Below are 14,069 nucleotides of genomic sequence, written 5' to 3' on the forward strand. Positions count from 1 at the left end.
TGGTCCAGGTAACCATGGTACCGAACCATGGCCCGTATGACCATGGTCCCGAACCCAGCGAGATCTGTCGAATGTCCCTGTCATTAAATATGTTGTATTTTTGTCAAGTACCATTAATTTAATTTGTTACAACTTTAACAAAATTGTTGTTATTCGTAAGCCTTATTTTATTGGACTGATGGACAGTTTAGTGTTGCTATTAGTATACGAATATAATAGGACTGTATGTAAAGGTAGTTACTTGGTTGGAATATTAAAGAGGCGTTAATTTTCATCGCTTAACATTTTCATCAAACTCATGGAGCGAAATTTAAATTACTTATGTAATGTATGCTCCTAATCTTTTTTTTTATCGCCAACGCCGCCTTATGTGATTAAAATTATTTCTAGTTTTGAATCCAGTCAGACCAAAGTTTAAAACTGTTATTTTCATATTATACATTTACGTAATATATGATCAGTAAATCAGTGGTACTTACACCTCGATCTATATTCCGACCAAAGTTTACAACTGTTACAACAGCATGTGTCCAGGTGAACAGTGGTACAAGAACATATGTCCAGTTGAACAGTGGTACAACAACATATGTCCAGATGAACAGTGATACAACAACATATGTCCAGATGAACAGTGACACAACAACATATGTCCAGGTGAACAGTGGTACAACAACATACGTCCGGGAGAACAGTGGTACAACAACATACGTCCGGGAGAACAGTGGTACAGCTGGGAAGCGTCGGCCGCGCAGCCCCGCCCGGCGCGCTCACTTGAGGTCGGCCTGCTCGAACGCCTGCTCCGACACGTTCACGGCGTCCGACGCCAGCGTCTCCTTCAGCGGCTCCACGCAGTTCTTCGGGATCACCGTGCCTGGGAAACAAATATTCAATAAATAAATATTATCGAATCTCAAAGGAACTTCCTAATTGTCGCAGGAAGCTTAGTAAGGATTATTATGGGAACGAGACGATGATATGTTTCGATAAAGTGTCCGTGCTCATTTCATAAATAAACGTCTAAATTAGAACCTTCTTTGAATTCACTGACCGAGTCACTGAAAATTAGGGTCATGACATGAGTATGTGTGTGTGTGTGTGTGTGTGTGTAGGCTCACCGACAATCTTGAGTCCCTGGTCGGTCTTGATGCGCACGACCTGCATCTTGTTGAGCTGCGAGCGCTGCGCCAGCACGGCCTCCACGCGCGCCCACACCGCCAGCACCGAGCCCGACAGCACGTGGTACGTGCGCCGCCTCAGCCCCACCTGCAACCATTTTATTCATTTATTATTTCTAATGACAAATTGCACCTTCCAGCTAATAAAATAAAAATAAAAATTATTTATTTCAGATCAAAGATCCATATTATGTTAGTACTTATACTCTAGACTTAATAACTATGTTAGTTTGAGCAAACACATAAAATAAAAACATAAACCAAATAAAAACAAAAAACTTCCTATTTGGCCCTTCCAATGGCAACTTCGACCCAGTATTTTGTTGTAGGGCAGTCTAGGCTTTCCGACAATGTCCTGAGGAGGCTATTGCCACTGCAACGCACTCGCCTAAGTAATGATCCAACACGCTTGCGTCTGATTGCGAAAAAGTCATCACTTCGCGCTTCCGCAAACATGCTAGATGCACTACAGTGCTTGGGCAGTCGCAACAGCATCCTCAAGACATTGTTATACTGGACCCTCAGTGCGTTGTATGCCCTTTGGGTAAAATTTACCCACAGACTGCAGGTGTAGAACGCCTGACAGTATGCTTTAAAAAGCGTCATTTTGACTTGTTCGTTACACCTTGCAAATCTGCGGGCAATCATATTACCACGCACCGCCATCGACCTTCTCTCCCTCTCAAGGTCTAGGTCATCCTTCAGATCTTCTGTAAGGATATGCCCCAGGTATTTGAACCTCTCCACTCTCTTCAGGGGCACACCGCAAAGCATGATCTTAGGTATTGTTGTTGGGTTGTATTTCTTGGCTTTAAAGAGGACGAACTCACTCTTGCTAGTGTTATACCTAAGACCATGCTCCTCAGCATACCCCTCGCATATAGTGATGAGTTTTCGTAACGAGTCGCTCGACGGACCCAGCAACACCATGTCGTCTGCATAGCTGATGTTGTTGAAACACGTTCTTTCTATATGACATCCGACATGTGTGTTGCTGAGCTCCTCGATCAACCCATTAACGTAGAGGTTGAACAGAATGGGAGATGTTAGTCCACCCTGACGAACCCCACATTTGAGACTATACTCGTCTGAGTCTTCTCCCGCCCATCTCACGCAATTGACCTGGCTGCCGTACCAGTACTTTAACAGTTCGACGCACTCCCTTGGTATACCCGTTTTCGCTAACTTGTCCCACAGTACGTCGTACACAACCAGGTCAAATGCTTTCGACAGGTCCAGAAAACACGCATATATGGGTGTATTCCTGTCTTTATAGTACCTGATAGCCCTCTTAACACACAATATTGCAGTCTCGGTAGACAATCCCTGACGGAAGCCGAATTGTGCATCATGCAGCTTCACGTATCTACAAAGTTGCTCATTAATAAGGCTATCAAGTACTTTGGCGAGAACAGTTGCCAGAGAGATGGGCCTGTAGTTTCCTATGTCCGACAAATCCCCCGTTCTGTTCTTTATCAGCGGCACTACAACTGTCCTAGTGAGCTTCCTAGGGAGATAAGCGTATCTTAAGCACATCGTGTAGAACATGGCCAGCACCCGTGGCAGGTGTATGCCCGCATACTTGAGATGCTCTATGCTGAGCCCGTCATGCCCCGGCGATTTACCCCTTTGCATGTTTTTAATCACATTTTGAACTTGCTTAGCTGAGAAACTAAGGGTACTTTCACCCATAACGGACTCAGCACATAGCATCGCTTTTACAGGTTTATGGAGGATTGGGTCTATAGAAAACACTCGCTTGAAGTTATTCGCCATGCCCTTCTTGTCGCTAACTCCCCCTACACTCCCAGGGACACTAGGTCTCACATTAAGCTTATTAGTGCTTTTCCAGAAGGCTTTGAAGTCATTTGTTGCTCGTTTAGTGGCAAGGATGTCGGCTTTAATTTGGTCCTGCCTGTCTTGACACCATTTTAATTTTGACTTGAAGACCCTCCTGGAATCACACATATCATCATACACTCGTCCCTGTTTAGGTTTATTTAACGACATCCACACCATAAACTTTTCTCTAGCGAGTCTATGGGCGCCCGCGACGTACTTGTTCCACCCCGCTACGACATTTCGCTTGGCGTGCCCTTTCCTGCTAGACTTTCTCGCCGCATCCGTCAATGTGTCAATTATGTCGTCATACATTTTATCTAAAATTACCGAGTGATTTCGTTCCATACATAATTTATCAGCACATGACGTTAGCTCGGTCGGAAAGTCTAGCATTCTCAGGCTCTCGTTGCACAGTGCTTGGTACACTTCTATTTGCGAAGGTTGCCTGTCACCCCACATTACCCCGTCGTTACGTACCCTACCAGTAGTACATTTAATCTGTAGCTTATTTAATTTACAATCAATTATGAGCGGCAGGTGGTCCGACCAATATGCGTCATATTTCACACTCACGTTGCAAACCGTTTGTCTCGCTGCCTCCGTGACAACACAGTGGTCCAACCACCTGTTACATCCGTGCGCTTCACTCGTAAATGTAAATGTCCCCGAATCAGAGCCCAGCATTTCCAAATCCACGCAACTCCACATCTGCGTTTCGCAGAACTGCAGCAATTCATGGTAAAAAAGTTCCTTAGGATGCGCATTAAAGTCCCCTAAAACATATATCGCCTCAACGTCCGTGCTGTCCTCGCTGATAGCACTAATCTCGCCTAAGCATTCAGTGAACAGCGGCACATTTTCAAGCTCATTTACCGGCATATATACACTAAATACTAGGAATGTGGACTCCCGCACTTTCACCTTTATTGCCACTAACCGCACATTTTTACACTCGACTACGGTGACTTCCGAAAACGCAGACTTTCTCCATAGCAGCCCGACTCCCCCGTGTGGCCGCCCTATAAGTATACCGGCCCCTGTGTCGACTGCAGATGATCCCGTATATGCGAAGTCTTCATGTATTGTCCCGAGAAGCGGCAAGTCGTGCGGCAATAGCCAGGTCTCCTGCAATGCCACAATGTCTCCTTCCTTGCACAGATCCCTTACACCCTCTATCGACCTCTTCAGACTTTTACAGTTAAAACTTATTAAGCGACTAATGGGTGTATCTGTCATATTGTTCGTTCTGTATAATATTTCCATTCTCACCGCTTTCCTTAAGTGCCTCCTCTCCGCGATCCCTCAGAGAGATGAACCGCCTGTAGTAAACCCCCTCCGGCCACAGTGCGTCATCCATGAAAATATTTAATTTGTCTGACGCCACGAATAGTTTATAGGAGTGATAGGCCTTCTGTTTTCTCATTTTTATTTTTACTAAGGCTACATTTTCACCGGTTTTCTGCAATAAATAATCCCGTATGTCGTCCTCTGACACATCTTTATGTACATTATAAATAAATAATGGCACTTTGACCTCCGCGGCTTTAAATCTCATGTTTGAGCTCGACTCGGCCTTGCCTTTATTTCCGATATACTTATATTTTGGTTTTTTACGTTGCACCGTCTCCCAACCATTATCGTTATTCGGTTGTTTCCATTCAACCCCATTTTGTAGCATATTCGCAAAAGATAACCTGTTTCCATCCGCACCGCTAGCTAATGTGTTTACCTCTTGTCTTGACTCGTTAACAACCTTGTCATCCGGCTGCACCGAACGAGTTTCAACTTTATTGCCACTAATGACGGTCGTCTGTACCCGCTCCAAGCAACGTTGTTGTGACGTAGAATCGTCCGTAGCACCCGGTGAACCTGCATTCTGTCTAGTTAACTCGTGTGAGGGAGATAGTACTCGTTCGCTACTCCCGCGCGAACGGGACGGCGTATCTCGCTGCGGCCAGTTAATTTGCGCGGGCGCCTCCGCTTGCGCTTTCAAGAACGACGAGTCACCACGGTCATTGCCATCTTGCCCGATCATTGACCCGCCGCCCGGCGATAAGAATCCCATCGGCCCGCTATTTAAAACGCACGCACCTCTTCTTTTATTAACGTTCGCCTGCCCGTACAAAAAAGATGCATATTTATCCTGTGACCATTTGTTTTCTAGTTCTTCCACTTGCTTATTAGTCGCATATGTATTTTTTATATCCTGTACTTCCTGTTTCAACCTAACTATATCTTTTAGTAATGACGATGCATCCAAAAAATCAAAAGTAACCGCTGGTAGCCTATTCAGGTCTCTGGCTACAAAGATTGGCAACAGCTCACGTTCCACTTCATTAAATACCAGCATAATGTCCTCCAGCTCCCTAAGCGTTTTACCCTCCATTCTTCTCGCAATATTTCTTCTTGTTTTATCACTCATGGATTCGAAAAGCATTTTTTTCGCCTCACTTATTTCCTTTTCGTTGAAGGCAGATAAACAGATCCTCAACATACTATCGTTGTCCATCACACCCGCTTTATTTTGAACATACGCTAATAGTTCACATATTACAATATTGCAATTCGCGCACTTAACCGTCTGAGATGACGACATTTTTAATCGCGCTTCGAGTGCACCTCACACGCACGCCCGTACGTAACCGCGGTCGCGCGCACACTGATGCCGAAGCGGCACACATATATAAAGCAATAACAAATATCGAAATGGAATTTTTGATTTACTCATGAGATATTCATTTATATTGTGTGGTGTAAAGGATCATTTTAATCTGTATGAAATGCTTAATGTAACTAACGTATTTTATCCGTGTAAATAGTTTTGCAAATACCACATATGTGATCTTTTTTATAGAAATTGAGAATGGGTATGGTAAAATTGCCATTACGCGTGGCTGCACCCTGCGCGCGCCACGACGTATCGGCGTCCTCGGCCGTCACTCGTTTGTATTTCTTATGTATAGCAGCTAAACAGTTTAGGCGTCACTATCGGCCACCATCACTCCATGTACCAACCACCTCGCAGCTGGCCGCGTTCCTGCAGGAGGCGCGCCAGTAGGCGTGGCTGCACACTCGCAGCGACGCCGCGTGCTGTATCACTACATGCTCGTGTATCACTCCATGTACTGACCTCGCAGCTGGCCGCGTTCCTGCAGGAGGCGCGCCAGTAGGCGTGGCTGCACACTCGCAGCGACGCCGCGTGCTGTATCACTATATGCTCGTGTATCACTCCATGTACTGACCTCGCAGCTGGCCGCGTTCCTGCAGGAGGCGCGCCAGTAGGCGTGGCTGCACACTCGCAGCGACGCCGCGTGCTGTATCACTACATGCTCGTGTATCACTCCATGTACTGACCTCGCAGCTGGCCGCGTTCCTGCAGGAGGCGCGCCAGTAGGCGTGGCTGCACACTCGCAGCGACGCCGCGTGCTGTATCACTACATGCTCGTGTATCACTCCATGTACTGACCTCGCAGCTGGCCGCGTTCCTGCAGGAGGCGCGCCAGTAGGCGTGGCTGCACACTCGCAGCGACGCCGCGTGCTGTATCACTACATGCTCGTGTATCACTCCATGTACTGACCTCGCAGCTGGCCGCGTTCCTGCAGGAGGCGCGCCAGTAGGCGTGGCTGCACACTCGCAGCGACGCCGCGTGCTGTATCACTACATGCTCGTGTATCACTCCATGTACTGACCTCGCAGCTGGCCGCGTTCCTGCAGGAGGCGCGCCAGTAGGCGTGGCTGCACACTCGCAGCGACGCCGCGTGCTGTATCACTACATGCTCGTGTATCACTCCATGTACTGACCTCGCAGCTGGCCGCGTTCCTGCAGGAGGCGCGCCAGTAGGCGTGGCTGCACACTCGCAGCGACGCCGCGTGCTGTATCACTACATGCTCGTGTATCACTCCATGTACTGACCTCGCAGCTGGCCGCGTTCCTGCAGGAGGCGCGCCAGTAGGCGTGGCTGCACACTCGCAGCGACGCCGCGTGCTGTATCACTACATGCTCGTGTATCACTCCATGTACTGACCTCGCAGCTGGCCGCGTTCCTGCAGGAGGCGCGCCAGTAGGCGTGGCTGCACACTCGCAGCGACGCCGCGTGCTGTATCACTACATGCTCGTGTATCACTCCATGTACTGACCTCGCAGCTGGCCGCGTTCCTGCAGGAGGCGCGCCAGTAGGCGTGGCTGCACACTCGCAGCGACGCCGCGTGCTGTATCACTACATGCTCGTGTATCACTCCATGTACTGACCTCGCAGCTGGCCGCGTTCCTGCAGGAGGCGCGCCAGTAGGCGTGGCTGCACACTCGCAGCGACGCCGCGTGCTGTATCACTACATGCTCGTGTATCACTCCATGTACTGACCTCGCAGCTGGCCGCGTTCCTGCAGGAGGCGCGCCAGTAGGCGTGGCTGCACACTCGCAGCGACGCCGCGTGCTGTATCACTACATGCTCGTGTATCACTCCATGTACTGACCTCGCAGCTGGCCGCGTTCCTGCAGGAGGCGCGCCAGTAGGCGTGGCTGCACACTCGCAGCGACGCCGCGTGCTGTATCACTACATGCTCGTGTATCACTCCATGTACTGACCTCGCAGCTGGCCGCGTTCCTGCAGGAGGCGCGCCAGTAGGCGTGGCTGCACACTCGCAGCGACGCCGCGTGCTGTATCACTACATGCTCGTGTATCACTCCATGTACTGACCTCGCAGCTGGCCGCGTTCCTGCAGGAGGCGCGCCAGTAGGCGTGGCTGCACACTCGCAGCGACGCCGCGTGCTGTATCACTACATGCTCGTGTATCACTCCATGTACTGACCTCGCAGCTGGCCGCGTTCCTGCAGGAGGCGCGCCAGTAGGCGTGGCTGCACACTCGCAGCGACGCCGCGTGCTGTATCACTACATGCTCGTGTATCACTCCATGTACTGACCTCGCAGCTGGCCGCGTTCCTGCAGGAGGCGCGCCAGTAGGCGTGGCTGCACACTCGCAGCGACGCCGCGTGCTGTATCACTACATGCTCGTGTATCACTCCATGTACTGACCTCGCAGCTGGCCGCGTTCCTGCAGGAGGCGCGCCAGTAGGCGTGGCTGCACACTCGCAGCGACGCCGCGTGCTGCGCGCGCCACGACGTCTCGGCGTCCTCGGCCGACACTCGTTTGTATTTCTTCTCGATCTCCGCGAGGGATTCTAAGCGTAGCTGGAGACCGGTGTTAGGCCTGCGAAGGAATGATCTTATTTAGTAATATTTAAATAAATTCGTTAAGGAAAAATTGTTTCACTCAATACCCCACTTTACATGGCGACCGCGCCAGCGTTTCAACTCAATTTATTAGAGAACTTTCCCCATGTGTTACAGGTAATTATAAAACGAATGTTCTCGCATCTAACTAACCTGTATATCTGATACATCTGCTCCTTCTTGCTGAGCTTGGTCTGTGTTCTCGCGTGTTGGTTGCCTACGGCAATACATAACACGGCAGTATATTTGCCGTTGCGTTGCGCGACTGATAGGTAGAAGCCCTCTTTGGGCCCGTCGTGTTGCGAGTGCTTTTCGAGCGCCTCCGTCCAGTCCATGCCGCGCTGGGGACAAATATTTAGTTACTTATAAGTATTTAAATCTTATTGAATTTTAAGGGGTAAATCATTAAATTTAAGGTATTAAACATTCAGTTCAATAGTTCGAGTACGAACATGTCGTAATATAGCCACTTTACATTCACCAAAGCGAAGACAATTTGTTAACTGTTTAAGGTAGGTGTACCATAAAAGCTAATGAACGTCAACTGCCGCTCCGTTGGTGGATTTGGAAAAAGTAGTCTCCGAAAAATCCTAGCCCTAAGTATCGCTAGAGAGACATACAAAAAGACCTTAGCGAACTCGGCGCCGTCGACTCGACAGAAACGGCTTTGGACAGAGAAGCATAGCGGTCTTTGGTGTCCGAGGCCAAGATCCACTTTAGGTCGCTGCGCAAGTTTCCGAAAAACATGAAATAAAAAACATAGTTAGTAGTGGGGTGTACCTCAGAATGCACGGTGTGCAGCTCGACGGGCGCGGTGCCGGTGGCGTGGCGGCGCAGGAAGCGCACGCAGCGCACGCGCCGCACGCACTCGCCGGCGCTGCCCAGGTCCAGGATGCCGAGGTCGAACCGCCCGCTGCGCTTGGCTGCAAACACATACCATTGTAATCACTGCTGACATTTCCATTCAGAAGCCCACTAAGGCAGCACGCGTAACAGCAGGCTTTTTTGTTCAAGGCCCGTGAAAACGCTGCATCAGGACGCACTGCGCGTAGAATTGCAAAACGACGAAAGACGGCTTTTTTTATTTTTTGGTGCTAAGTTACTTCCTAGTTGCGTAACCATGAAATTCGTCAATCATTCAATAAACATTGTATCAAAACATGAATCGAGTATTTATTATGGATTGGGTTTGAGTGGTGAGGGGAACTGACAGAACGGGATAGTCTCGTGTTCTTGTGAGATAGTCTTTCAGTAGGAGTATCAGAGAAAGCGCTGTAATTGTTTGTCCTCATCATAGTGTCACTTTTCCTTTCTGCCTACGTTTAAAAAGTCCTAAGTGACGTAGACTCTTTTTTTATGCCCACCGTTTTTTTATGATGGGCAACAAATAACCCGACCAAATTACGTAGGTTGTTTTTGGTATGTTGTCAGGAATGTTAACGTGTGTTTTTAATTTTTAACCGACTTCAAGATTTCAAAAGAGGAGGTTATCAATTCGGTTGTATGTTTTTTTTTTTTATGTTTGTTACTCCATAACTCCGTCATTTCTGAACCGATTATGAAAATTATTTTTGTTTGAATGTATATACATACAGATTGGTCCCGTTTTTGTCAAAACTCAGTTCTGACGATCAAGGATTTACAACAAATCAAGGATTTACATTCAAAAAAGTGACATTTGATGAAGTGGAACTGCTGATGATGATCAGAATGGAACTCTTCAACGACGCATAGTACACGTTTGGCGATTTCTCCTCTTCGCTGTGTTTGTTAAGTAAATTAAATTTTCAAAACAATTTTTTGTCAGGTTCGAGTTCTGAGGATGGCGTCCATGAGGAATCGAGGGAACTCTTCAAATATGAAAGGCATACATATAGTGATTTTTGTATTTTCTTTGACAAATCAAGCATTTACATTTAAAAAAGTGACATTTGATGAAATGGAACTGCTGATGATGATCAGAATGGAACTCTTCAACGACGCATAGTACACGTTTGGCGATTTGTCCTCTTCGCTGTGTTTGTTAAGCAAATTAGATTTCCAAGACAAATCTTTGTCAAGTTCGAGTTCTGACGATGGGGTCCATGAGGACTCGAGGGAACTCCTCAAATGTTAAAGGCATATATATAGTGATTAGTATTTTCACTAACCAATCAAGTATTTACATTTGTAGAAGTGACATTTGATGAAGTGGAATTGCTGATGATGAACAGAACGGAACTCTTCAATGATGCATAGTTCATTTTTGGCAATTTGTTCTCTTTGCCAAGCAGTTAGGTTTTCAAGGCACATTTTTATATTTCTATCCTATTTCGTTTTTTTAATAATTATCTAGTGCTTTATTTCATGCATGGTTTGAAAGAATTTATCTTAAATACAGTCGAATACCCTATTGCGGGTAGGTATTTTACCAGTCAACCATAGGGCAAATCTGAAATGTGTCAAGGTGGGTGCAGTGGCATAAAAAAATAAAACATGTTACCTCCTTTTCTACATAATTAGGTGTAGGACGCTGTCTTTTTAATTTCATTGTATGAAATCTCAAATCAACAATAGTCGTTCTTTCACCGGTCTCCCTCAATGAAGTCAGTTTTTTTTTGCTTAAAAATTATGTTGCATTGCGTATGTTCTGTCCCTCACAGGCGCACGCGGTATAGCACATCTATACGATCCTACCATCTATAAGTAATGTTTTCACTGATTCAAATTAATTGTTTTATTCATAATATACTAATATACAATGAATGATACCTTGCTCCATGACCGCGTTGAGCGTGTCCGTGAAGTATTTGAAGAGGCGGTTCTGTAGCTCGACCGGCATACCCAGTATCCTGTTCAGGAACTTCGACATGTTGTTGTAATCCTACAACAAATACAATATAATTACCACGAAAATAAGGAAAAGGCAAGTAAGATATTAGGTTGCTTCTATTCTTTCACGGGCAAACTAGAGTTTAAACCAATATCCATATACAATACTTTGTTTTTTTTTTCGCAACCGGAAATACCAAATCTCACCCGTTACTTGAAACCCATTCACTACATCATCTGCGTTGAGCTTTGTACATTTAACCTGTCTTCGTAAAGTGATACAATAAATACTGGTCACGATTAATGAGTTCCCGATCCCCACCTTCACATGGCGACCCTGCCAAGATAGGAATGTGACGCAAGCCAAGCGCAGACGTACCTTGTCCAGCGTGAGCACCCCGGGCGCCGATCCCCACCTTCACATGGCGACCCCGCCAAGATAGGAATGTGACGCAAGCCAAGCGCAGACGTACCTTGTCCAGCGTGAGCACCCCGGGCGCCGATCCCCACCTTCACATGGCGACCCCGCCAAGATAGGAATGTGACGCAAGCCAAGCGCAGACGTACCTTGTCCAGCGTGAGCACCCCGGGCGCCGATCCCCACCTTCACATGGCGACCCCGCCAAGATAGGAATGTGACGCAAGCCAAGCGCAGACGTACCTTGTCCAGCGTGAGCACCCCGGGCGCCGATCCCCACCTTCACATGGCGACCCCGCCAAGATAGGAATGTGACGCAAGCCAAGCGCAGACGTACCTTGTTCAGCGTGAGCACCCCGGGCGCCGATCCCCACCTTCACATGGCGACCCCGCCAAGATAGGAATGTGACGCAAGCCAAGCGCAGACGTACCTTGTCCAGCGTGAGCACCCCGGGCGCCGATCCCCACCTTCACATGGCGACCCCGCCAAGATAGGAATGTGACGCAAGCCAAGCGCAGACGTACCTTGTCCAGCGTGAGCACCCCGGGCGCCGATCCCCACCTTCACATGGCGACCCCGCCAAGATAGGAATGTGACGCAAGCCAAGCGCAGACGTACCTTGTTCAGCGTGAGCACCCCGGGCGCCGATCCCCACCTTCACATGGCGACCCCGCCAAGATAGGAATGTGACGCAAGCCAAGCGCAGACGTACCTTGTCCAGCGTGAGCACCCCGGGCGCCGATCCCCACCTTCACATGGCGACCCCGCCAAGATAGGAATGTGACGCAAGCCAAGCGCAGACGTACCTTGTCCAGCGTGAGCACCCCGGGCGCCGATTCGCTGTTGGTTATTAGTCCTACTCCCACTAGCGCGCTGGCGATATCCTGTTATAAAAATAATGTTTGATAATTTTACTGAAGAATATATCGAGCGGGAGGAATCTATAAGATTTTAACTTAGTATTCAATCAAGGTCAATCATATTAGGTCAATGTGGCGAAGACCGCCAGGTAAGATTCGCTCTTTCGTCGCTTCTAAATCTCGCGTTTGTACACATACTCCACTAACAGAAGGTGGGTAGAGCTGAAGGAGCGAAGCTCTTCCTTTCCGACAGTATCAGCTAAGTACGTATTCAAATGCGAGAGTTCTTCTCAAACAAAAATTGTAAATGTTGTTTTTCTCCACAGTGATATTTTTTCTTCCTTTAATTTTTTTTGAGTATAGATATGTTACCTGGAAGAAATCTCCATTGTAATCCCTCGGCGGGGGCACAAGTGGCGTCTCGTACTTCATGATGGCCTTCATCACAGCTTCAAGCGCCGTCCGACCTGTTAAACAAATTGCAGTTATAATAATATATTTTTTGTATATCTAGGCGACGTACTTATTATGCCACATCTGTATTCTTGATATTTCAAACAAACAAACATTTATTCAGCAAATAGGCCACAGGGGCACTTTTACATGTAAATTTTTTACAATCAATAAAAATAACAGAATACAATTACTAATATGGAATCAATGAAATAAGTCTTTAAGTGTCGAATTACACAAAAAAGCTACGATGAAAAAATACAAACGACAAATACTAAAATTCTTTAGAGATGTAAAAAAACGTCTCTAAGTGTCAAAGATAAAATATAATAAAAAAAACGATCATTAAAATATCCTTAGATAGAAGGGTCTGCAAGACTTGAATTATTAAATAAATAATTAAAAGATATGAAATTAAATCAGACAAACAGACAAGAACCGAATGAAGTGTCTCACGTTAATGCCACTCAAAAGTAAAGTTACACACTTATAACACATGAAGCCCGTGTAAGCTTAAACAGACCGGTCTCCACAAACAGCACCCGTTCACAAGTATGACGCGTATTTGTTTTTATATTCTACCATAGTTTGTGTTTAAGTTAGTCCTCTGCCAAAACATTTGGCACCAGACCAGCTCACCGTATTTGTTGTCGATGTTGAACTGGCTGAGGTCCCTGGTCTCGGTGGCGCGCCGGTCGCCGTGCGTGAGCGCGCCGAGGGACTCGAGCCGCTTGGCCACGGTGGAGGCGAAGCGCCGCTCGCCGGCCAGGTCCGAGATCAGGAAGATGTACTCCGGGGCGTTCACTTGGTTGGACCGATGTGTGCGACCTGGATACACAACGAAATGAACTTTAAAATGTACCATCTATTCTTTCAGTGTAGAAACGTGATGTCAAGGCTTCATGAAAACTCTGGGAGCATTGCTATGTAAAATTTGTGTTGGTCAATTCAGAAGAGCAGACACGAATGGAACGAATGAGTGAATGAAAATATCTAATTGTGTGTGACATTAACCAATAAAGGCGGCTCTGACTGTATGCCGATACAGGTGTCACTCATACAATGATAGATAGATAAACCATTTATTCGCTTGCCACGATACACACATATTAACAAAAAATAATATAAACAATAGCAACAACAAAATAAATAAAGAACAAAACAAAAGGTGGGTAGGTTTGCTGTGTGCGTTGCAGCAAAACAAACGAGTTCTGGTTCCACTTTTTCAGATGAAGCACTGAAAATTCTGCTAGAACCCAGATAATAAATATACAAAA

The 14,069-nt window shown here is 47.0% G+C and overlaps 1 protein-coding gene across 1 annotated transcript in view; it reads right to left on the minus strand.

The window, feature by feature from the left end:
• LOC133528993 (protein strawberry notch) overlaps window positions 1-14,069 on the minus strand; it is a 52,838-nt gene continuing 38,769 nt past the window's right edge. Inside the window, exons 22-30 of the mRNA XM_061866545.1 lie at window positions 13,432-13,620; window positions 12,712-12,806; window positions 12,286-12,363; window positions 11,001-11,112; window positions 9,030-9,172; window positions 8,403-8,590; window positions 8,052-8,226; window positions 1,116-1,263; window positions 1-871 (exon numbers count right to left, since the gene is read on the minus strand). Coding sequence (XP_061722529.1) covers window positions 768-871; window positions 1,116-1,263; window positions 8,052-8,226; window positions 8,403-8,590; window positions 9,030-9,172; window positions 11,001-11,112; window positions 12,286-12,363; window positions 12,712-12,806; window positions 13,432-13,620 — 1,232 coding nt within the window. The 3' untranslated portion in view covers window positions 1-767. The remainder of the gene's footprint in view (window positions 872-1,115; window positions 1,264-8,051; window positions 8,227-8,402; window positions 8,591-9,029; window positions 9,173-11,000; window positions 11,113-12,285; window positions 12,364-12,711; window positions 12,807-13,431; window positions 13,621-14,069) is intronic.

This window comes from Cydia pomonella, chromosome 20 (genome assembly GCF_033807575.1).
Source record: "Cydia pomonella isolate Wapato2018A chromosome 20, ilCydPomo1, whole genome shotgun sequence".
Classification (NCBI taxonomy): domain Eukaryota; kingdom Metazoa; phylum Arthropoda; class Insecta; order Lepidoptera; family Tortricidae; genus Cydia; species Cydia pomonella.